A 25346-nucleotide genomic window follows, 5' to 3' on the forward strand; every position below is an offset into this window, starting at 1 on the left:
TAAGCTAAAAGCTGTTGGCCATGTGGCGCTGCGTCATAATTGCTTATTTATTTAACTAACTTGGAACGAAAAAAAACCAACCCATGACCTGGGTGTTTTAATAAAATAAGAAGAGTTAAGGTACTTAAAGCTCTCTGAAAAGTTAAAGGCCTGCACAACCCAAGGGGCTTGTTATTTTAAACTTTAAAGGGCATTTGCTCAAGGGATCTGTTTGTTTGGAAAAAGTCTGTCTCCTTCTACTTATGCTCTCTTGCCCATAGAATATTGGTCATTGGTAACAGGAGCAGAGACCTAATTTGTTATTAATTTGTTATTAGTTTTGTAAATGCAGATCACGTTGTACCAAGTTTGCTTCAAGCAAGAGACAAACACACTTCAGAAGCCAACACTTGTGAAGTGTTGGTTCTGTCAGCAACTACAGGCACAGAACTGAGGATTATTAGTTCCAAATAGCCTACATAGGGGCGTGCATGGCGGCTGACACCTGTAATCCTAGCGCTTTGGGAAAGCAAGATAGGAGGATCACTTGAGCCCAGGAGTTGGAGACCAGCTTGGGCAAGATGGTGAGACACTGTCTCTATTACAAGAAAATAATAATATTAGCAGGCATGGTGGTGCACCAGCTACTGGGGGGCTGAAGCAGGAGGATCACCTGAGCCCAGGAATTTGTGGTAGGCAGTGAGCTATGATCAGGCCACTGTATTCCAGCCTGGGCCACAGAGCAAGACTCTGTCTCTTATTTTAAAAATAAAGCTATATCCCTTAGACCAAGCTTGTCTAATGCATGTGGCCCAGGATGGCTTTGAATGCAGCCCAACACAAATTTGTAAACTTTCTTAAAATGGTATGAGTTTTTTTCCTTTTTTTTTTTTTTTTAAGCTCATCAGCTATCGTTAGTGTTAGTGTATTTTATGTGTGGCCCAAGATAATTATTCTTCTAATGTGGCTCGGGGAAGCCAAAAGATTGGACACCCCCACCTTAGACACTGTGTCTCACGAACTGGCACCACCATAGGGGCCTGTCCATAGCTAGTAAGAGTGAAATGCTTCCTGTTGACATCTGCTATAGACCTGAAGGTATACAAAGTGTCAGAGAGTAAACAGCACATTTTTGAAAAAACACTTTTGTTTTAATTCCATAGAGATGAGCCAAGCTGTGGTAGAGGCTGTTGTTTATCCTACTAGCCATTCTTCCCTTCTTCCTTTTACTGATGAACTCTCCCAGTTTTGTTTTGTTTTGTTTTCTAAATTACCAGCAAGGTTCAGGGTTGCCCAACTACAGACTGTGTTTCCCAGCATGCCTTAACACCCCATGTGACTAATGTTGGCCAATGAGATGGGATGTGAGCAACTGCCAGGTCCAGTCCTTTAAGCAGGAAATAGTTGCCTTCCATTTCCTCTCTTCCTTCCCACATTTAGAGTGTGGACTTAAAATTGCTGGACTAGCTTTGATAATTCCCAGCAAGGCTTCTTAACCCTGGGGTCCTCAGACCCTCAAGGAGTCCATGAATAGAATTTACTGGTCTTTAAATTAGGAAGGACAAAAAAAAAAAAAAAAAAGACACCCATAACTTTAGCATTTCCTTCAGCTGTAATGGAGGGAACAAACCACATTATTAGCAGTGTCCATGACTCTGTCAATAACCGAAATTATAGGTATTTTCATATCACATTATACTTATGGATTGTCTTAAAATATCACAAATACTCATCACTACTTTGGAATTACAATAGCCTTTAGAATTGACACTAGATCATTATTTGATGTATTAATAAAGTACATATTACTATTCATAAGTTTTGGGTTTTTTAAATACTTTGATAATTGTATTTCAACATAATTAATTTCTTTTGTAACTCTGTGTTTTATTTTACACATTTAAACAAAATTTTTATTTATTTATTTTGAGATGGAGTCTCACTCTGTCTCCCAGGCTGGAGTGCAGTGGTGTGATCTTAGCTCACTGAAACTTCCACCTCCTGGGTTCAAGCGATTCTCCTGCCTCAGCCTCCTGAGTAGCTGGCACTACAGCTGCGTGCCACCTCACCTGGCTAATTTTTGTATTTTTAGTAGAGGCGGGGTTTCACTATGTTGGGCCTGGCTGTTCTCAAACTCCTGACCTCAAGTGATCTGCCTGCCTCAGCCTCCCAAAGTGCTGAGATTACAGGCATGAGCCACTGCGGCCAGCCTGATTTTGCACATTTAAAAGCATTAGTCTGTGAAGTGGTCCCTAGGCTTTGTCACTCTGTAAAGGGATCCATGGCACAGAAAATGCTATGAATCCTTACCTAGGGAATGGCAGAGCAATAATATTTAGGGAACTCAGGCCTGTGGATGACCTTGTAGAGCAGAGCACCCATCAAGTTCTAGACCACTCCTCTAGACCAGGGCTGCCCAACAGAACTTTCTGTGATGATGGAAGCATTTTTTTTTTGGTTGTGTTTTGTTTTCAGACAGAGTCTCGCTCTGCCACTCGGGCTGGAGTGCAGTGGCACAATCTCAGCTCACCACAACCTCTGCCTCTTGGGTTCAAGTGATTGTCCTGCCTCAGCCTCCTGAGTAGCTGGGATTACAGGCACCTGCCACCACGCCCAGCTAATTTTTGGGTTTTTTGGGTTTTTTTTTTTTTTTTAGTAGAGATGTGGTTTCACCATGTTGACCAGGCTGGTCTCAAACTCCTGACCTCAAGTGATCTGCCCACCTTGGCCTCCCAAAGTGCTGATAGGCATGAGCACATAGGATGACCACACCCAACCAATGATGGAAATGTTTCATCTGTGCTGTCCAATACAGTAGTCTCTAGCCAAGAGGCTACTAAGCACTTGTAATGCAGCCAGTGCAACTGAGGCAGTTAACTTTTTATTTTGCTTGAATTACATTTAAATAGTCAAATGTGCTTAGTGGCCACCGCACTGGATGGTGCAGCTCTAGACTGTTACATGGAGAAACAAATTTCTATCATGTTTAAACTGTGATATTCTGGGATCTATTATAGTACCTTAGCCTATACCTGAACTAATACACAAACGTACCTGGACTCAGTAATCATAAATGTGCTAGGGAAAGAAGGCACATTTATAGAGAGACCAACTCAAAAAATACAAACTCACTAACTGAAAGCAAGATTTATACAGAAATGTTCTATTTACAAAGCATTCCCATATATGAATATATGACTTTACGTGATACTCATAATGCCCCGTGACTGTGACTGCCTTGATCTTGCTCTCAAAGGGGCTTGGTGACTTTACTAATCATGAAGATGGTGGAGCCAGGGGTCAATTCCAGACGTTACCACTGCACTGTGTACCTTTCAGCTCTCTGAATGCCTCCATACAGTCAGAAGTGACAAGACTGCAAAAGACCAATGGCGAGCACTGACTAGCACTTAAGCCACAGAGCCTACTGATACTTTCATCCATCTGCCTCCAGGACACACCAACATCTGCTAAATCCTTTTTTTGGCCCTAGGGTTTAGGGACTTGCAGACACCTGAATTTCCCTAATTCTTGGCAAGGTTCCCATTTCCTGTGGCGTCACTGACTTGCAAGGACCCTTGAGGGCTGAGAGTGGTCCTTAGAAGACTCTTTTGCGGTCCGAGGTAAGGACTTGTAAAGGACGCTGCTTTTCAGCAAATTTTACTGCCAGCATCATTTCAGTGACCTCTGATTTTCCTCTCTTTGAGATCAATTCAAAGAATAATGTTATGTTAAAACAATAACCAAAAATAGTAATAGGTTATAATTTTCTCAGTAACAAAAGGTCCATGTCTTCAATTCTAAACAACACAGACACCAAAGGGAGAAAAGCCCATATACTTAAGTGTGACTATATCCTACATCCCAAGCTTCCTTAGAGCCAGGCTACACCTGGCTTACTGCTAGTCTTCTTTTCTCTACCTGCGCGCACACTCCTCCATTCCCTAGGCCTATAGAACTCATACTCATCCTTTAAAAACCCAGTCTGCCCATTCTCATAGCACTTTTGTTTGTTCTTTTTAGAACGTTTTCACTTGAGTAAAATTATGTATGAACATAGTTTAAAGAGCCAAATAATCCCAAGGCTTGTTATGAAAATTAACAGGCTCCCAGCTTCCATACTATACTCCATAGAGACTTACCTGATAGTTTTGGTTACCTCTGTATGTTAAAATAACATGCTCATATTGTTACCTCTTAACTTCTCGATCTTTTCAGGTTTAGGCATTATATATATTTCCCATTTTGCTTGGTAAATGAGGATTTGGCTCTTTCACTGCTGTGAGCCCCCTTACCCCTGTCATGGCAAACTCTTACCTCCCTATCTTTCCACCATTTCAACATAATTATACTATAATTTTGGTTAGATCTACATCCAGTGTTGACATTATTTTGACTGTTTAATTGCTGTATCTAGGTAAGCCATGTAATATACTAGGATTACTTATTCTTTCTTGTACAACTTTGTTTTCCCTGGAATTAACAACTGTCTTTTCTGTTGTTCTACTTTGTCTCTATGTACTTATCAATAATTTAATCACAAACTCTCTGCCAGCTGTCTAAACCTCCTAAATATATGTTCAGACACATTAGGTATTCAAGCCATTTAATCTTAACACAATCTGTCCTGCAGCCCTCTGGCCTGATCCAGTCTGTTCTAGTCGTCCTCAGTGCTTCAGGCCCAGCTGCCACCCCAGGCTTCCCTTTGCTACTGTTTTGAGGATGCCTTTCAATCTCTCCTTTGTGGGATCTCCCATTCCCTATATTCCATCTCTTTCCCTTTCTTGGTTACTCTTACTTTTCTGGAGTTCATCCTCCAATGGTTTGCATAGGGTGACTAGGAGGCAAATGTTTTGTTTATCTGATCTTGTGTATCTGAAAGTATCTATTCTATGTTCATGTTCAATGAATGGTTTGGCTTGATACAGACTTGTAGATTAGATATAATTTCCCTTTATTGTTTGAAAGCGTTGTTGCATTGATTTCCAGTTTCCAGTGTAGTTATTCAGAAGTCCAAAAACAACTCTGATTTTTTATTCTTTGTATATAACCATCCTCCACCCGCCCCCGCCGACTGTCTTTTGTTCCCACTGTTTTTAAATTCACTATGATGAACCTTAGTGTTGGTGTAGTCTCATCTACTATTCTGGGCAGTTGGTAGACTCTCCCATTGGAGACATTTGTTTCTCTCAATTGTGGGTAACTGCCTTTAATTTCTTCCTTATTTTTTCTGGCCTGTTTTCTATGTTTTCCTTTCCACAAACTCTATTATTGAATACTGCTTCTAGCCTGATCCATCTTTTCTCCCTTATTTTCCATTTCTTTGTCTTTTTGCTTAGTTTCTGGAAGATATTCTAAATTTCACTGTCCAATCCTTCTACTGAATTTTAAACTTATATATTTAATTTCTAAGAGTACTTTCAATCATTTGAATTTTTTTTTTTTTTTTTTTTGAGACGGAGTCTCGGTCTGTTGCCCAGGCTGGGGTGCAATGGCGTGATCTTGGCTCACTGCAAGCTCCGCCTCCTGGGTTCCAGCGATTCTCCTGCCTCAGCCTCCTGAGTAGCTGGGATTACAGGCACGCGCCACCATGCCCAGCTAATTTTTGTATTTTTAGTAGAGATGGGGTTTCATCATGTTGGTCAGGCTGGTCTTGACCTCCTGACTTCGTGATCTACCCGCCTCAGCCTCCCAAAGTGCTGGGATTACAGGCGTGAGCCACTGTGCCTGGCCTGAATATCCTTTTTTTTTTTTTTAATAGTATTTTTTGTTTCATGAATGTAGTATCTCTTTCACTGAGGGATAAGATATATGTACATATTATATGTTCTTACTGAGAACATAAATGATAGTGGAATTTTTTTGGGACATGTAACATTTTTATCTCCTTGCATTGTCTTTTTTTCTTCAAATTTAGTCTAGTCTCTTTTGAGTTAGACATCTGGGAATACTTGGTTTCTGCTCCTACTTAAGAAGAAGGTACTCAAAAGCTGTCTAAAGTCCACTATGGCCTTCAGTATAGGGTTATCTGGCCGACTGTCATTCAAAGAGCCCCCGACAACTGCTCTTTTGAGCTGGTCAGAGGCTCTGAGAAGGATTGCCCACTCTCCTGCCTGGAAGGTATTTGAGCCTGACCACCTGTGTTGTTGGATCCCAGTGTGGGGAGAAGCTCGGATACCCCTGTATCTGGTATGTAAACATTCATTTAATCCCATATTTTCAGTGGTATACACGCTACTTTCAACTCTGGCTGGTGTATCCTAATCCAAAAACAGAAAGTAACCTTTCAGTTTCCAAAATGGAATAAGAGAGGGCAGTTGTCTGTCCTATTGCACAAAAGCTAAGGTGGGGGCCTGGGGATCTAATTGTTTCTTAAGAAGTTCAACCAACTCTCCTATTTAAGCCCCATATTTCACACTTTCAGATGCATCTATGGTCCCAAATCCAAGTCTTTAGGAGGCTCTATGGGAAATACTGGCTTTCTCTACTGGTCCTCTTAGAATTTAACGTTCTTGTCCATCTTTTCAGGCTCCAAAATTTTTGTTGCTCTTGTTTGTACTCTTATTCTCTCACTATCCTTCAGAGTTTTGCATATATCACATGACATATGTTACTGTTATTTTACATGACAGCAAAAATATAAACATACGTGTGTGTGTATGTGTGTATATATGTTTGCTACCATTTTAGGAAGCTTCAAGAGGGATCAAAAGTAAACCCAGGCTCACGCCTGTAATCCCAGCGCTTTGGGAGGCCGAGGCAGGTGGATCAACTGAGGTCAGGAGTTCTAGACCAGCCTGGCCAACATGGTGAAACCCTGTCTCTGCTAAAAATACAAAAATTAGCCGGATGTGGTGGCGCACACCTGTAATCCCAGCTACTCAGGAGGCTGAGGCAGGAGAATTGCTTGAACCCGGGAGGCAGAGGTTGCAGTGAGCCACAATTGCACCACTGCACTACAGCCTGGGTGACAGAGGGAGACTCTGTCTAAAAAATAAAAATAAAAAGTATATTGCAGACATCATGATACTTAACCTCAGAATACGTCAGCATATATTCCCTGAGAATAAAGGGAATTTCTTATACAACCATAATACATAATTTCCTATGTAACCATTTTCCTATACTACCATAATAACATTATCATACCTATGAAAATTAACATCAATGCAATATCATTATCTATTAATAATATGGAGTCCGTACTTAAATTTCCTCAACTGTTTCAAAAATGAACTTTACTTTCTAAATGTAACACTGTAGATTTTTCTGTACCACTCAAAAATACCACTGAAATAGAAACTTCTCAATCCTTCTGACAAATAATAACAGCTAGTATCTACTAAGTGCTTTTTATATATTAGGCACTTTTCTCAGGTTTTCTTTCTGATATCCCTGGGTTAATTTTCTTGTTCCTCTTATAACTCCCTAAGCGTGATACAAAATTTCTATGCTTTTCTTTTCTTTTCAGACAGGGTCTTACTCTGTTGCCCAGGCTGAGTGCAGTAGCACGATCATGGCTCACTGCAGCCTCAACCTCCCAGGATCAAGTGATCCTCCCACCTCAGCATCCCAGGTAGCTGGGACTACAGGTGCGTACCACCATACCCAGCCAATTTTTTATTTTTAGTAGAGACAGCGTTTTGCTATGTTGCCCAGGTTGGTCTTGAACTCTGGGCCTCAAGTGATCCTCCCACCTTGGCCTCCCAAAGTGCTGAAATTACCAGGGTGAGCTATCATGCCCGGCCCTATTATTTTCATTCATTTCTGTTATTTACACAAAAACTTAGGTTGGGCAGCACGGTGGCTCACGCCTGTAATCCCAGCACTTTGGGAGGCCAAGATGGGCAGATCACAGGGTCAGGAGATCGAGAACATCTTGGCCAACATGGTGAAACCCCATCTCTAGTAAAAATACAAAAATTAGCTGGGTGTGGTAGCACACGCCTGTAGTCCCAGCTACTCTGGAGGCTGAGGCAGGAGAATTGCTTGAACCTGGGAGGTGGAGGTGGAGGTTGCAGTGAGATGTCCAGCCTGGGCGACAAGAACAAAACTCCATCTCAAACAAACAAAAAAACCTTAAGTTGAAGAAATTTTCCTAAGCACTGTATTATCTATACTCAAAAATTTTACGTGTAGAACTTTCACATCATTTTCTACATGGCCTAGAGTTTTGGTTCTGATTTCCTTGTTGACCTAAGGGGAGTTTTAAAATTTCCCAAAGGTGGAGTTTTATTTTCTAGTTTAGTCTTTTAATTTGTATTTTTTAGTTGTATTGCATAGTGATCAGATATGTTATTGTTATTTCTACTGTTTTGGCATTTACTGTGGTTTTCTTGGTGTCCTACTCGATATGATCAATTTTTGTGGCAACTAAGAAGAGTCATCAATTAATGCATTAATATCGTATTAATTAAACAGGAGTTTTATGTCTCCACCTCCTTACTCCAACCAAATTCTACATGTTAGAATTCAAATTTTTAATATTTTGGCATGGGGGTTTGAGACATTACATCCTCACCATTGCCATAGAACTGTGTTCATATTGTTCTTTATGTTGCATATTGTTGCTATTGAATTAAAGAGCATTAGCCCTGGAAGGGAATTAAAAGCTCATCTAAGCCAACCTCCACTTAGTACAGATATTTCCCTTACAGCATCCCCAAAAGATGTTAAAATGGATTTTATTTGAATTATTGCTGGACCAGGGAACTCAGAACACTCCTAAACTTGTGGCGTTTGTGGCCCATCAGGAAATAAGGATTAAGATGCTCATAAAATATTTGTTGGCCACCTACTATGAGGACTGCATTGCCCAATGCACCTTGGGGGATGCACAAGACTGGTATGATACTACACCTGTGTAACAGAGCTAGCACTGTGGCTCCCAAACTGTGTGTGGAGGTGCCCTGGACACTGCAGTGAATCTGCACCATGGGATATTTTAGATTTTTTTTTTTTTTTTTTTTTTTTGAGATGGAGTTTCACTCTTGTTGTCCAATTTGGAGTGCAATGGCGTGATCTTGGCTCACTGCAACCTCTGCCTTCCCGGTTCAAGCAATTCTCCTGCCTCAGCCTCCCGAGTTGGTGGGACTACAGGTGTGCACCACCACGCCTGGCTAATTTTTTGTATTTTTAGTAGAAACAGAGTTTCATCACGTTAGCCGGGCTGGTCTCGAACTCCTGACCTCAGGTGATCTGCCCTCCTCGGCCTTCCAAAGTGCTGGGATTGCAGGCGTGAGCCACAGCGCCCAGGCATATTTTAGATTTTCAAGGAAAGCAACATGATACTAACATCTGTCAGGCACTGCACAAACCACTAGATCAAGGTGGGTCACAGCTTCAACATTAGTTCAATCTGTATTCCTTCTGATGATCTCATATCTTTGGAAAACTGCATTGTTGGCAGTCGTTTCATAAGAGCAAGTATTGTGTGAAAACCCATGTAGAACAGGAAAGGAATGTGGCAATGTCTCATCTGATTTCAAGGTTTGGGAAGCTGTGTAGTCCCCAACAGGAGCACACAGCCCATTAGTAAATAACTGTGGTTATTTCAGAATAAAATGATTGTATTTTCTTTCAGTTTATGTGCAGTTTTCCAAATGGCTACTAAATTGTTAGGACATAATTACCTATGAAATTGTTTGGTCCTAACTACTTAATAAATGGAACTGCTATGGACTGTTTTTTCTTTTTAGGGCTCTGTGGAGTAATTCCTGAGACTCTAGGAGCAGCAGGGACCAAACAGGTTTGAGAACTTGTTCTGCAGGAGCTCATAGCTGAACTCAGAGACCAGAAGTCATGGCAGTGATCAATGAGGATGTGAACAGTTAGGCTCATACACTCTCCTAGGATCAGCAGCCATTTCAGGAGTTGAGAGAGGAGGAGCACTGTTGGCCTGGAGCCCAGCCTAGGACAGAGTCAAACAAGTGGGATAGGCCTGGCCCCTGTGTGGTATGAAGGGCTGACCCACAGAAAGGGGAAAGAGCACGTAGAAGGGAAAAGAGGAAAAAGAGGTTTGGGAATTAACACAGCCTCTTCTAGAGTCAGTGAGGACACTGGTGAGGACACCTGGCCTCACCAGTCTGGCCAGCAGGTCTTGGAAGACCAGCTGAGGAGTTAGAAGCTTTAATCTGGTAGCAGTGGGGAGGGGTTTGGTCACAGGAGTGACACGGTGAAAACCAATGTTTTTGGAAGATTAATCCTAGTGGAGGTGGTGGATGGATTGGAGGAATGAGAAGGTAGAGGCAGGTGGCCCATATAGCAGGTGAAGGAAATTATAGCACCTGAAAAAAGCCATTCACCAACACAGCAAAAGCCTATGACAATACAGAGTAGCTGCCTGCCACCTTCTTCAGCAGCAGTGCCATACAGGGGACTGCACTGCAAAGCTGCCAAAAATATCATCCCAGATAGCAGGAATTGTGTCCCTTGATTGTGCTGGGAAGATTGCTGTTTTGGAATTCTAATAGGGGCACACTGGAATCAAATTTTTGGAAATTCTGCTTGGAGACTACAGCCTCAATTCTAGAGAAAGAGGTGGGTTATGTACATACGTATTTATGTATATGTGTGTATATATACAGGGATTTCATGGAATAGGAGGAAAAATACTGGATTGAGAGTCAGGAGACATGGGGTTGAATTCTAATTTGACCACCAAAGAGGGTCCTAGCCCTCAACCTCACTCTTAAAATGAGGACTCAATGACTTGTGATGCAAAGAAATATTAAATCTCCAAAGAAGGCTCACGTCTACCCGACGAGTCAGGTCCAGTCTTTTCCATGCAATGATAAGTAAAACCAAAATTGTGGCTTTAATATTTCATTTCAACTTTCGTGAACCATTTATGTCAACAAAGGGCTCTATATTATTAAAATATCGTAATCTGGGCTCCTGTGAACTATTATTATTATAATAGCAGTGAATGTATACAGCAGATGGGAATATTGGCAGAGACATGGGAAACTAAAACCAGCCTCATGTACCAAAGTTGCCCTTCGACAACGGCTCACAAACAACATTTAAAATGAAAATTAAGTAACTGATCTGCTTTGTATCTCGAGGGACTAGACAAGCACTGTACGAGCTGCATTAAGATAGAATAACATCCAAGTGAGATAGGGTAAAGACTATGGAAAATCAGGGGAAATAGGGGGACAGAATACTTTTTTTTTTTTTTTTTTAAGTGGAGTCTCGCTCTGTCACCCAGGCTGGAGTGCAGTGGTGTGATCTTGGCTCACTGCAACCTCCACCTCCCAAGTTCAAGCAGTTCTCCTGCCTCCTAAGTAGCTGGTATTACAGGCACCCACTACCACGCCTGGATAAAAAATATATGGGTGTGTATATATATATATTTTGTACTTTTAGTACAGACGGGGTTTCACTATGGTGACCAGGCTGGTCTCAAACTCCTGATCTCAAGTGATCCACCCACCTTGGCCTCCCAAAGCACTGGGATTACAGACATGAGCCACCGTGTCCGGCCAGAATAACATATTTTGAACCTGAAATAATTACAAACATGAGAAATACACAATAAAGGTTTTATCAGAAATGACATTAGGGGCTGGGCGTGGTGGCTCACTCCTGTAATTCCAGCACTTTGGGAGGCCGAGGCAAGCGGATCACTTGAGTTGATGAGTTTGAGACCAGCCTGGCCAATATGGTGAAACCCCGTCTCTACTAAAATACAAAAATTAACTGGGCATGGCAGTGCATGCCTGTAATCCCAGCTCCTCGGGAGGCTGAGGCAGGAGAATCACTTGAAGCAGAGGTTGCAGTGAGCCAAGATCACACCACTGCACTCCAGCCTGGGTGACAGAGCGAGATTCCGTCTCAAAAAATAAAATAAAATAAAAAATAATAAAGAGAAATGACATAAGGAAAGGCCTACGGATTTTTGTTTATTTTAGATCCAAGTATTAACAGCTTTTTCTTTTCCAGATTCAGAAAGTATGATAATACATCCCACAGAATTAGCCCATAAAACACTCTCAATTCTTTACTCAAACAGGGTACAACAAGATCAAATGAGACAGTATTTGGGACCCCCTCCTGTGATGGGATTATTAAATGTCAGGGTTTCATGAAGAGTCATGCAGGCATTCTCTGGTTTCTTTAAACGGCCGTTGGCTATTGTAATCTCTTTGATAGTCCCTAATGCACTGGCCCAGCGAAGACACAAAGTCCCAGCCTCAGCAGCCCTCAGAGAAGAGCAACTTGGTATTACAGCTTGTGCTATGGTAGGTAGGATAGGGTTGTTTCAAGAGTGGGGGAGGAGGGAGAGTAGAAAGGAAGGGAGGGAGGGAAAAACATTCTCTTATCCTTGGGAAACTTGCAGGATCACTTCCCTCAATGAGTTTATGCAAGCAATCTCCACCTCCCACTGCTCCTTACAGGTCAGCGAACCCATTCAGGGATTAGGAAGTGACCCAAAAGCACCGGTGTGAGGAGAGGCTGCATAGCAGTGGAAACGCTTGGAGAGAATGCTGCATCCTGTTTAACTTGGCCTTGCCAATGCCAAACCCTTTCTCTGTGGATGTTTTTTTTAGTTAAAGAGTGATAACGTCCTCCTTTCAATGGCCTTTCCTCTCATGGAATGGGCTATTCTCCGTACTTGTGTACCCACTCTCACTGTGTCACTTAACCTCTCCTGCTTTAGCCTCCTCATCTGTGATGCAGGGAGCATGCCCAAATTTACTTACGGCATAGGGCTACTGTGTGGAAAGTGCCTGGAAATGCAAGCGTGACGCGCTTGTGAAAATGACACAATATAGTATAAGTCCTTACAGTGCACATGAACTGTGTTAACATCCATTATATATATTTTGCATCTTGCTGTTGGCCACTCCATTAAGAGAAAATAAAGGGAGAATGTGGGAAGTTAAATAAAACTTGAAAATGTGTGCTAGTGGCTAGAACAAAGCTAGAGTTCTCTAGAACCACATTTATGAAACATGGCAAAATAGAAACTTGGTGATATCCACGGCTGTTAGAATGATGGCCATCAGTCATGACTGACTTACAGATTCAGATAGTTTTAAAGACAGCATTAGGAGAAACGTGAAACCTCAAATACGGCCATAGGTGGATCATTAAGTCTAATTCCTCATCTCCAAAACAGGTTGTCTTTTTCCAGTCGTTAGGAAACTGCCTGCACCCTTCTGGAGCACAACTAGTGAGTGGCTTGGTCTGGGCACCCTCTCTCTATCGACCAATAGCGCAGGGAGTTGCTGGCATTATCAAGACGTCTGGGGGTCTCTGCCAGCCTGTCTCCTTGTATGAGACCACTTGAGAGCAAGGGTGTCCATGGATTTCAGTGCCTCATCTCTCCTTAGGATGAGACATTTTATCCCTCACCTGGTAAAGCTTTAGCAGTACACTACTACCTGTAGCAGGAAGCCCCAGTCTCCATTTCCTACTTTCCAGCTTTTATTCATCATTCATCCCATGATCCTTAATTCTGTCCACACTTCAAGGTCCATGACAATCCCCGCCTCCTTCCCTGGGGAGTCTAAAGCACGTACTCAACTGAGCCTGCCCTGTCTGCTTTGATTACATGAGCATATACGCAGTCATAGACTGTCAGGTTTGGATAGGGCCTTAGAGAACATCTGTTCAAGCCTTTTTTTTTTCTGAGACAGAGCCTTGCTCTTGCTTTGTCACCCAGGCTGGATTACAGTGGTGCAATCTCGGCTCACTGCAACCTCCATCTCCCGGGTTCAAGCGATTCTCCTGCCTCAGCCTCCCGAGTAGCTGGGATTACAGGTGTGCACCACCACACCCAGCTAATTTTTGTATTTTTAGTAGAGACGGGGTTTCACCATGTTGGTCAGGATGGTCTCGAACTCCTGACCTCGTGATCCACCCGCCTTGGCCTCCCAAAGTGCTGGGATTACTGGCGTGAGCCACCACGCCTGGCCTGTTCAAGCCTTTACAGAGTGCATGAGTCCCCTCCTCAACACCTCTGACAAATGGCTGCCAAAGCCCTATGACTAGTATCTGACACAACCTCCATAAATGTGAGTCCTCCACATCTGTGTTCCGTCAAGAGATGATCTATTCTGCTCTGCTCAACAGCTTAAAGTGATGAAAAAGGACTTTGCCAAATGGAACCAAAGACTATTTCCTATAACTTCTTCCTAATCCTAGCTTTGCCTTCTAGGGCACCTGCCTCACATACAGAACAGCCCGTTGAAACCGGCCCAACTGTCCCATAGAACCAATGTTTATGATTTCTTTTGAATTAACACAGAAATGGACTCTCCCAGTTTTCAAACTTAAAGTTACATTTGTCTTTTCTGAGTTCCCTTCTCAGAAAACCATCAGGCCTACCCAGATGGTATCAAGGAGCTGATAACTGCAGCTGGACAATGAGACACCAGAGCCCTCACCCATCATGACTGCCTAAGTGACCACCTGCTTCCTGTTGACCAATTCCTCTTCCTTACCCCTCCCTAATTCCTGTTTTCCTGCATGTAGTTTCATTTCTTCCCTGGTATATAAACCCCTGATTTTAGTCAGGGAGATGGATTTGAGACTGATCTCCCATCTTGTCTGCTGCAGCGCCTGATTAAAGCCTTCTTCCCTGGCAACAGTCATTGTGTCTCAGTGATTGGCTTTCTGTGTGGCGAGCCGCGGGACCTAGACTGAATCCCTGGCATTTTGGTAACACCTTGCATTTGAGGATGGGATATTGGTGTCTCTTTGGTTTTCTCTTTCACCTAACTACTCCTTCTTACATTTGAGAATGCTTCTTATAACATAGTTTCCAATCATGGTTCTCAATACCCCTCAGCAGTTTTAAGTGTAGTAATCTGCAGTGAAGTCAGTCCTCTAGGCATGGGTTCTGTCCATTCAACTTCTAGAAGTTTAACTTGGTACCGAATCTCTTTGTGATGCCCCAGATTGTGCTTGCAAGCATCAAAAACCTCTTCTTCACAGGACTACTTAGTCATGTTTCCCCCAGGCTATATCACGGAAACTTTTGTTTTTTTGTATCTAAGTATTTACCTACCTTGTGCCTGCTGTGTTTTACCTGGTTAGGCTTAGGCTCTTATCTGTCCTGATCTCTCTGGATCCTGATTTTACTACTCTTCCCGGTTTAGCATCACCTATTGAGAGAGGCAGAAGGCAGAGAAACTCTAGGCAGACAGGGGCAGGTCCCCAGTGGAAACTCCACCTTCAAGCCAGAAGTAGCCTGAAACCCTTGGCCCAGGGTGAGAACTTCTATTCTCCTGTTTGCCTGCTCTCTCCTGAGTCATTCTTTCTGAATAATATCTTTTTACCAATTGAATGTTGCCTTTTGCAAAACTACCTATGGCCAGCCCTGTCCCCCCATCCTGTGCCTATAAAGACTCCAGGCTCAGCTGGTAGAGAGGAGAAGCAGCTGGATGTTGGGGAGAGGCGACTTGCCTTCAGGGATGATGGCTGGATGGAAAAGAGAGGGGCAACTTGACTTTGGAGAAGAGGGGCAGAGAGGTGACTTGACTTCAGGGGAGAGTGACCTGACCTTCCCGTCCCCTTTCCAGCTCCCCTCTCCACTGAGAGCTGCTCTCATCACTCAATAAAATTCTCCGCATTCACCATAACTTCAATTCGTCTACGTGACCTCATTCTTCCTTGGCACTGGACAACAATTTGGGACCCACCAAGTGTGGGTACCCAAAAAGGCTGTCACACTGGCCCTTTGCCCTTGCTGGTGGAGGGCATCTGCCCCATGTGACAAGGCAAAGGGCCCACTGAGCTGATAACACCCTGCTGTCCATGGACGGCGGAGCTAAGAGAGCATTGTAACATGCCCTCTGGGGCCTGGGGGTTTCAGGCACCCCCATCTGGACACTGCCATGGGGCCTGCACGAAGTTTGTTCCTTCTGGCACCAAAGTGGCCAGTCAGTTCCTGCACTCGCTGGCCTACATGCTCCCTCCTGCAAGGGGTGGAGTGCGATGGGCCTGAGGAAACGAGAGTTTGGTCCTGCCAGTGCCAAAGTGACCGGCTGGTTCCTGCATTTGCTCACCTATGCATTCCCTCCAGTGAGGGTGGAGTGAGTGGGCCCAAGTTAACGGAGTTTGCTCCTGCCAGCACCCAAAGCAGCAGCTGGTTCCTGAACTCATTCATTCACGTGCTCCCTCCCGTGAGGAGTTGAACACGACAGACTGAGTAAACAGGGAACCCCTGTCGCGAGTCCCTCAGCAAAGGGTGTCAAGAAAATATCCTGGATCACCATGAATCTGCTAGATGTGCCAATTTTGTCCTAAATTATGGATTAAAATGCTGGAAAAGACAGCTTTGAAGACTTAACCCTTTTGGGTTTGTCGTTTTTGTTTTTTGTTTTTTTCATTTTTTGAGATGGAGTCTCCTGTCATCCAGGCTAGAGTACAGTGGCATGATCTTGGCTCACTGCAGCCTCCGCCTCCTGGGTTCAAGTGATTCTCCTGCCTCAGCCTCCTGAGGAGCTGGGATTACAGGTGCACGCCACCACACCTGGCTGATATTTGTATTTTTGGTAGAGACGGGGTTCTACTGTATTGGCCAGGCTGGTCTCAAGTGATTCGCCTGCCTCGGCCTCCCAAATTGCTGGGATTACAGGTGTGAGCCACTATGCCCAGCCTAAAGACTTAACCGTTTTGGCATATCACCTTCCTCTTAGGCTGCAAACTTTCCCTTGTGCAATATTACCCATATAATAAATACCCATATATAATTGTCAAATTATACCAAATTCTACCCTATATCAAAGAGTGCTATAATTATATTTTTAGGGTAATGATGGAATTTATCCCAATATTTTCTTGCTAGGTTCATTTTCTCTCTCTCCATCTTTCTTGCCCTCAGAATGCTGGGAACACAATGTAGCCTACGAAGCCCAAGGAATAAACATTGTGCCAATAAGATGTTCTTTAAATTCTACCGTAGAGTCCATCCTGATTGGCTGCAGAGTCATTGTGTACAAAACCCACTGCATTAAAGCAGATAACATCTGTGAGTCCTCCGATTTCCTATTTGGCTCCAGTGTCAATATAATAATAGTGTCTTGTAGATATTTTTACTGTAGGATAAACAGATTAAGCTCCACTTCTATATACAAGGATTTGAATATGGCAGAAGCAGCCAAAATGGGGGCTTTCTGTGTACCTCCTGTAAAATAACCTGCTCATCACATTCCTTGCCAGTGACAATTCAACATGCTTGACATTCGCACATCGGAAGGGGAGTGCAGTGGTTACTCCTCTTCAAATGTATTTCCTACCCCCAAGAAAACTCAAACAAACATAATCAAGGGAAAGATAATCCTACTTTGACAGAAAAAGGAAAGCAAGATCTGTGCGTGTTGGGAGCTCAGTGGATATCTGACAATTCTAAGAACCACAGTCTGATTCTTCTTAGAAAGACTATATGGTGACTTTTAGGCAGTTGGAAAATAGGATGAAGGTGCCCTGGTGTCTGTTTCTCTTCTCGTCAAGCTTCTGTCATGGCAAGACTGACCAGACAGGATGGGGATATCACTTTACCTCTCCATGACCTGGGTTAGGGGCAGGGGGACGGGGAGAATGCTTATTAAAATGTGAGGGGCAAGGAGAGCAGAAAAAGGATTTCTAAATTTACCACTACTTTGGTTTCTTTTTGCCACAATAGATGATAATTTTGCATTCTTGCATATTAAATGGGAGAGGTGGGACTTAAAGGTGGGTATAGGTGGAAAAACGTTGAGAATCCCAAGTAACTAGGGTGATAGAGGTCAGAATAGTAGTTATCATTAGGGGTACTGACTGTAAGAGGCTCAAGGGGGGCTTCTCAAGTCCTGGAAATGTTCTATCTCCCAATCTGGGTGGTATTTACACAGGTATATAGATAATAAAAATTCAGTGAGATGTATACTTAAGATATATGCACTTAACTGTATACAAATGATATAAACCTCAAAAAATAAAAAGGTACAAAAATGATAATAAAAGGGTTGAAAAGCACTGGATTAGTAGCCTGGCACTAGATATCCCCTATAAATCATGGTGCTAGTATGGAAGAGGTCAGCTCTCTATCACTCAGATGTTTATAACATATACAAGGATACTATAAATTTGGGGGAGGCTGATCAATTACACCACCTATCAAAGTACTCTAGTCTTTCAACAAATGGAATTCTAGCTCTCAGTAAGGCCCAACTGTACCCTAGAGCCAGGAGGAGCAGGGGGACCTACAAGGAAGAAGGGAAGGGTGACAGCCCCCAGATACAACTTTCCATTCTACTGAAGGAGTCAGCAGGCCAAAGTACCCACCAAAAAGATATGGTAGTAATAAGCATCTTTCTTTGCTGCTGGCTACAGACTGAGGGACAAGAGGTCAGAAGAAGCCAAGGGAAGAGATTCCAACCTAAGGGAAAGGTGGTGGGTCTGAGGAGTGAGATGGTGAGGCCGTGGGGTGTTTCTTGAAAGAGCTCAGAGCCCAAACACCAGGAGATGCTGAGCACTGTTGTGTTTCGACAGCTGCTGTGGCGCCCAGCCAAGGGCTCAGGGAGGGCCATTCCCCTTCTCACACAACATCAATATACTTCTCTCATGAACTTTCCAGTTGGAAGGAAGCGGGACAGAGTGGAGCACAAAAAGCAGTGATGAGAGAAGGGACCAGGGCATCAGGAGAGAGAAACGAGGATTCTTAGGACCGCTCATGAGTTCCCACACGCGGAGAATTAAGGGCTCCTTGAAGCCCCATTTCATTACAGCCCTTTGTCACAGGAGGAGCCTCAAGGGCAAGGGGCATGACACTGACTTACTACCTGCTAGGTCCCCAGCATAGCACTAAGTGCTCTCACAAATGTTCCCGTGTTTGGGCCTGACAACTCTTGCCAGGCCGAAGGCCTTTGGCCTTCACTCCCATCTTACAGACAAAGAAACTGCAGTCCACAAAGATTAAATGACTGGTGCACAGTCACACCCCTACTCAAAGGCAGAGGCAGGAACCAGAGCCTAAAGCTCAGGACTTTATCCACTTCACCAAGTCTCAAGATAGGAGCTGAAGCCCTGTGCTCCAAGCTCAACAAAGCTCTCGTCATTCTTGGCACTGTGGTGGTGCTGACATTAAGTCCAAGGCCCAACTCAGGAAAGGTTATACACTTCATTAGAGGAGATCCTGCTCTTATTTCTGATGCAAAGGATAATCATTTGTTAACTTAAATAAGATCTTAGGTAATATTCTCATAATAGGAGAAATCTGAGAAATAATGACCTCAGCACCTGCACGTAAAATGTAAGAAATGTGAAATTCTAGGTCTTTGTGGTAAGTCACATACACTTACATTTTGCTAGGGGAAATATGTGAAACTTAAAACTTACAGCAAATACATAGTTCACCTTAACTTAAAGTGTAAGAACCCTAAATTTTTTTATCATCGTAAAATATATCTAACAAAACCTACAATTATAACCATTTTTAACTGTATAGTTCAGTAGTGTTAAGTGCATTCACACTGTTGTGAAACTGTCACCACCATCCATCTCAGAACTTTTTCATCTGCCCCCACCTGAAACCTTGTACCGGTTAAACCCTAACTCCTATATTTGTTCTCAACAGTAGTTGCTTACACAGTGCTCTGCACAAAGCACATGCTTGGGAAATGCTTGCCGAAGAAAACACATTTATAGTCATACAAGAGGATCAACTATTATATAAATAAGACATTAAAGGGAGTACATTTTTTCCACAACTGAAGACTAATAGTATCCCTTGCCGAGAAGAATTAAGAGTAATTTATGACTTGTTTACACTCCTGGCACCAACTCTGATCATCTGCTGTGACCAGGACCTCTTGCTCTCCTCAGATGTATTAGCAGGTGGTAGTGAAGTCTAATGCTGGACTGGGAAGAAGAGAGGCCCAGCCAGCCAGGACTGGAGGCTACTTGTCGAGCTGTCACCCAGTGGATAGGTCCTCCTCGCTCTCCCAGGAAAGCCTTCCTTGACGGATTTGTGTGACTTGGCAGTGAACTGTTATGGAAATTCACTGAGAAGCCTGGGTTTCAAGTCCTTGTGAGCAAAGCTTTCAAAGAGGACTTCTGCATCCATTCCCAGCCCAGAGGGGAGGCAAAACCTTCCCAGATACCCTTTAGGTGAAGTCGAGGAAACCAGTGAGCACAGATTGTAAGGTTTTTTTGTCTGTTTCTTGAAACAGGGTCTCATACTTTGTTGCCCAGGCTGGAGTGCAGTCATGTGATCATGGCTCACTACAGCCTCGGCCCCCCACTGCAAACCATCGCCACCGTCCCAACAATGCTCTCAAGCAATCCTCCCACCTCAGCCTCTCAAATAGCTGGGACTATAGGCATGCACAACCATGCCCAGCCAATCTTAAATGTTTTTGTAGAGACAGGGTCTTGCTATGTTGCCCAGCTGGTCTTGAACTCCTTCTGGCCTCAAGCGATCTTCCCACCTCAGCCTCCCAAAATGCTGGCATTACAGGCATGAGCCACCCACGCCCAGACAGGTTTTAAAAATTGATTCCAGGCTGGGTGCAGTGGCTCATGCCGGTAATCCCAGCACTTTGGGAGGCCGAGGCAGGTGGATCTCGAGGTCAGGAGATCGAGACCATCCTGGCTAACACGGTGAAACCCCGTCTCTACTAAGAATACAAAAAAAAAAATTAGCTGGGCGTGGTGGTGGGCACCTGTAGTCCTAGCTACTTGGGAGGCTGAGGCAGGAGAATGTCGTGAACCCAGGAGGTGGAGCTTGCAGTGAGCCGAGATTGTGCCACTGCACTCCAGCCTGGGCGACAGAGGGAGACTCCATCTCAAAAAATTGATTCCAGGGCAAGCAGTGCAGAAGCCTGGAAAACCTGAACAAAGACCCCTTCAAATCAGTATTTCATATTCTAGTAAGGGCACACAGCCCTAAGTAGAGAAGGAGAGATATAGGCAATTTGGTGGAGGGAGGTTAGCTGGGTTTATTAAAAACCAACCGAGGGACCATGCATACATGCAGCAGTGACCAATGGCCTGTCTCCCTTTTCTTTTGCTAAAGCTCCTCCATTGGGGATGATTTTATTTGTATTTTTATTTATTTTTTGACTCTTGACAATTGCTATCGAATAGCTTTTCCTTTCCTTTTTAGAAAACATGCCTTACTTTGGGCTTCCAACTTGAAATCTGAGGCTGGGAGGGTGATTCTGGGCTGGTGAACTTGGACTAGTTGAGAGATGCACTGCTCCGAGAAAGGGGATCGGTCAATATCTGGGCTTTGGAAGTAACTTTACGATGTTTGGATTTTGTGCTGGCACCAGGCTCTGGGTTTTAAGCACTCTGCTGTCATATGGTGTGTGGCCTTTCCAAGAAAAACTCTATAAAATAAAAATACTTTATTGCCATGGCCTTTGACTTCTTGAGATTCACACAAATATGGTAATCTCTTGCAACATTTAATTTAAACTCAGTTCACCTAAAGAAAAAATTAGCTCTGAACCTGCCCAATTCACTTTTTGAAAAGTGCCAGTCTTCTCTGTGCAGTCACTGTTTTATTTGCTATGTGCCAAACTGTTATTTCACATATGTGAAAAGAAAATTGGCATCAAGTCCATATGAACTAAACTACTGGCAAAGGCAATGCTGGAGCCTGCCATTGAGAAGATTAGATTCCCAAGAAACTCTTCGAGTGGTGGCCAGTATCCACAAAGTAAAAAACTGTGTGTGTGTGTGTGTGTGTGTGTGTGTTGTAAATACACAGGCATATATTCAAAACTTATTTCTTCCTGTGTGTTCAGGTAGTATTCTATAGCCACTTAAGTTACCCAGAGCTTAAATATCTCAATTATATACATAAATACTTATTAAATAATAAATGCACGTTAATAAGAGAAACAGGAAGTTGAGAATAACTTTATTTTAATTCAAGTTTGAGCTTGCACATTCAATTGTCTTATTTGCTAAGTAGGATGATTCATAACTTCTCCATAAGGAAGACTGATTAGATCATGTTCGGGGGTGGGGGTGTTTTTCTTTTAAATTTTCAATTGTTTTCCTTTCCTTTTGGGGCTTTTTTCTATTTAAGTCTGCTGTTTTGCTGACTGTTTTGCCTTTGCACTTGCAGATTCTAATATGGAACCAAATCAAGAGAGAAACAGAGAATTTTATTATCCAAAGCTGTTGTAAGTGATTTAATAGTCAGAGATAGTGGCTAAAAACGTGCTCTCTGGAACCCCAGATTCCAAATCCCTCATGATAATGTAGCCATGACAGCCACATCATCATAGCAGGCATCTTTAATATGCGCCAGTCTCATCTCTTCAGGACCTTGTCCTTAGACCACACCATTAATGGGTGTTTGATTCTCAATAATGATTACAGGTAAGATCAGGCAATCATTTGAAACTCAGATGAATACTTTCATACCTTGGTCTTACAAAATGGGATGTTTCTAAAAGAGAGATGGAGATTCATTCTGGGAAAACATTTAAATAATTTTTTTTTAAGTTTGGATACTTTAGATTTTCATACTCATTTTTGAAAATAATCACCATGTTTTTCTCAGTCATTAGCTACCACCGATGGGGTCATACTAATAATGTCTCTAACAAGACTGTCGGTCACAGGACTCCAACTTCCTTGCCCTACCCACAGGTATTACATGGGATCCAGGCAGGACAATCATACTGTGCCATTTACTTAGCAACAGGAATTAGTCCAGGGATGGGTATATGAGCCAAGTAGGGCCAATCAGAATCCTTTCCCGAGACCGATTTATGAAAGGTAGAAGATAGAGACTGCTTTCCACTGGAGTTAAGCTAGGAAGATGGGAGTCTGGGGCTACTGATATCAGGCCTGTTTCCTGCAACAGGGAGAAAGAAGCTGTGAGCCTATTCTCAGAATGAAGCCAAACACAGGCAAGCTCAGCTGAGACATGGACAGAGAATGCGTCTAGGCCGTATGGATTCCTAGTTCCTAGCCCTGAGTCCTGGTTCCTGCAGTTCTTCCTGTAATCCTATGAGTAGTTCCAATAACATTCCAACTACATAAGCAGAAAATTCCCCCTTGTTCAGGTTGGTTAAAATTTGCAACTTACAACTGAAAGAGTTCTGAGTAACTCAGGAGGGCCATCTTAACTTTGGAATCACATTCCTGCTAACTTCTATAGTGACTAAAAGCTTTCCAGCTGTGTGCTAACAAACGCCCTTATCTTTTGCGGCAACTTTTTGTTTGTGGCAACTTTTTGTTTGTGGCATCCTGTATCAATTTATATATCAAGAAATAAGTGCTGACATTTATAAATTAGAGGAAGAAAACATGCCGATGCTTGTGTTTAAAAGAAATAGAATTATATAAATACACTTCTATCCATTTAGCATTTCACAGCACATGGAGAAACTTACGTTCATTACTGAACGTATTTATTGATTCAGGAGTTTGTAGCACAAAAATTCTTATTTACATTTTATTTTATCATCATTGTTCATCTACCTTATGGAAAAAAGAAGCCAAGAATCAGATTGGCGAGGAATAAAAGATTCCATTCACAGAAGTGCTTGATTCTTCCGTCCATTTGTTTATGTTCTGCCTCTCCTGCTTCATCCAGAGCCGAAGATCTCAAAGATGCTGGCAGGTACAAACATGCTCCCTTTTAATTACACCACCAAATTGCTGCAATAACTGATTGCCAGTTAAATAATTATAATCAAGTGCCCATTGTGCATAACAATCATTTAATGACTGCCATCCGAAAACACTGTAATAAAGAGGGCTTTAATAAGGAAAACTGGAAAGGTGCCAGGGTTTTATGGCAGTTTGCTTAAAGGGAAAGAGGGCCATAATCTGTATTTAAGATTAAAAGAAGCCTTTAATCCAGATGCTCAACATTAAACAAGGGAGTGGAGTCATGTTTTGATCAAAAGTTACTACATGCATAAAAGAAAGTTAACATAAATGTTCTTTCAGAAAAAAGCTCCAGTAAATTATATTAAGTAAGTGTTTGTAACCATTTGCTTTGGAAAAAAATGAAAAAGAAGAAAAACATCTGATTTTCATTTTGGACAAGAATACTTGGCTAAAATAAAATAAATGGGAATAGGGTTTTATTTGATTTGTATAACATCATTGAAAATAAAGTGAGTTACCATTCCATCTACCTTGTACCAGTAATCATTCTCCTTCTATTTGTCCCTATTTATTTTTTGTCCTCACTTTTCAGGCCAGGACTCTATTTCTGGGAGGAGTAATTATATTCTGATACAAGGTTCTAATTGAAACAGTTTTATCTCAGCTCTAGCAAACAGTAGTTCTCATCTAAGGGAAAACAAACAAACAAACAAAAAAACCACGTAAAGCTCAGGTCAACTGGCAGCTACCAGCCATTGTTGATGCATCCAGGGTATTGAGCTAACACATTAGGACAGCTATTCCTAGAATTGTGCCCATTTTCTACAAACTGATATGTAGCCAGATTTTGCTAGAGTGAATGAATGCTGGGAGAAAACTAATAGCAACATAGTAAGCCCTCTCAAGGAAGAAGGAAGAGAAAAAGCCAGAACCAAAGCAAAAACTGTTCTTACAGGTGACATCCATTTTGAGGTCCAGCTTTCTCTACACCTTAGGGTACAAAGGAGCAGGACCTGACCCTTTGCAGTGTGGTTTCTGTGCACACATAAACACCCTAGTCCTTGGGAAGCTGTGATGATGTCTTGCGGCTATAAAAAGACCCCTAGAGCCTGTGGGGAAACAAAATCACAGAAGGGGTTCATTTTTTCCCCAAGGTAAACATTTCAGACAGGACAACTGCCCTGGTACTGTTAGGAAACTCTAGAATGCTTGGACTCTGGGAGGGAGGGAGGGGTGTGTGTGTGTGTGTGTGTGTGTGTGTGTGTGTGTGTGTGTGTGTGTGTGTGTGTGTGTGTGTGTGTGTGTGTGTGTGTGTGTGTGTGTGTGTGTGTGTGTGTGTGTGTGTGTGTGTGTGTGTGTGTGTGTGTGTGTGTGTGTGTGTGTGTGTGTGTCAGATGGACACAGACAAACCAAAGTTAAGAAATAATACCAACTGCCTACTTAGGGTACAGGGTATCAATGGGTCAACAGGTTTTGCAAGATCATTTTAGCTTAAAACTGACCTAGCAAGTATAGGAATTCAATTCTGACACTGGGACATTCTTCTGACATTCTAAGTTAAGAGTATCAACAAATTGTCCTTCAGGAGCTTGCCATGTTCTGCTTTGGGTGAGAGGTCTACCTGATCACCTGATCATCTGCTGATCTGCAGACTGCAGAGGGTAGCATCCGCATCTGTTTTATCTAAGCCTCCCCCGCAGCCCTTTCCCCAGCAGTTTACATGCAGGCCGCCCTGGGATGTGTGCTCCCAACAGGGGTCTTCTCTTTTGCACCTCAAAGTCCCTGCCAAACTC

General features: G+C 42.9%; 1 protein-coding gene across 7 annotated transcripts in view; it reads right to left on the reverse strand.

Annotated features, from left to right (window-relative positions):
• Nucleotides 1-25346, reverse strand: part of ATG7 (autophagy related 7) — a 274642-nt gene that overhangs the window by 44552 nt on the left and 204744 nt on the right. For 2 of the 7 annotated variants that reach the window (XM_063721879.1, XM_063721877.1), the window contains one exon: nt 1226-23553. The exons of the other annotated variants lie outside the window; for them this stretch is intronic. In XM_063721879.1, coding sequence (XP_063577949.1) covers nt 23545-23553 — 9 coding nt within the window. In that variant the 3' untranslated portion in view covers nt 1226-23544. Of the gene's footprint in view, nt 1-1225; nt 23554-25346 lie in introns of those variants that run through there. 7 annotated transcript variants of the gene reach the window in all.

Source organism: Pongo abelii, chromosome 2 (assembly GCF_028885655.2).
Source record: "Pongo abelii isolate AG06213 chromosome 2, NHGRI_mPonAbe1-v2.0_pri, whole genome shotgun sequence".
Lineage (NCBI taxonomy): Eukaryota > Metazoa > Chordata > Mammalia > Primates > Hominidae > Pongo > Pongo abelii.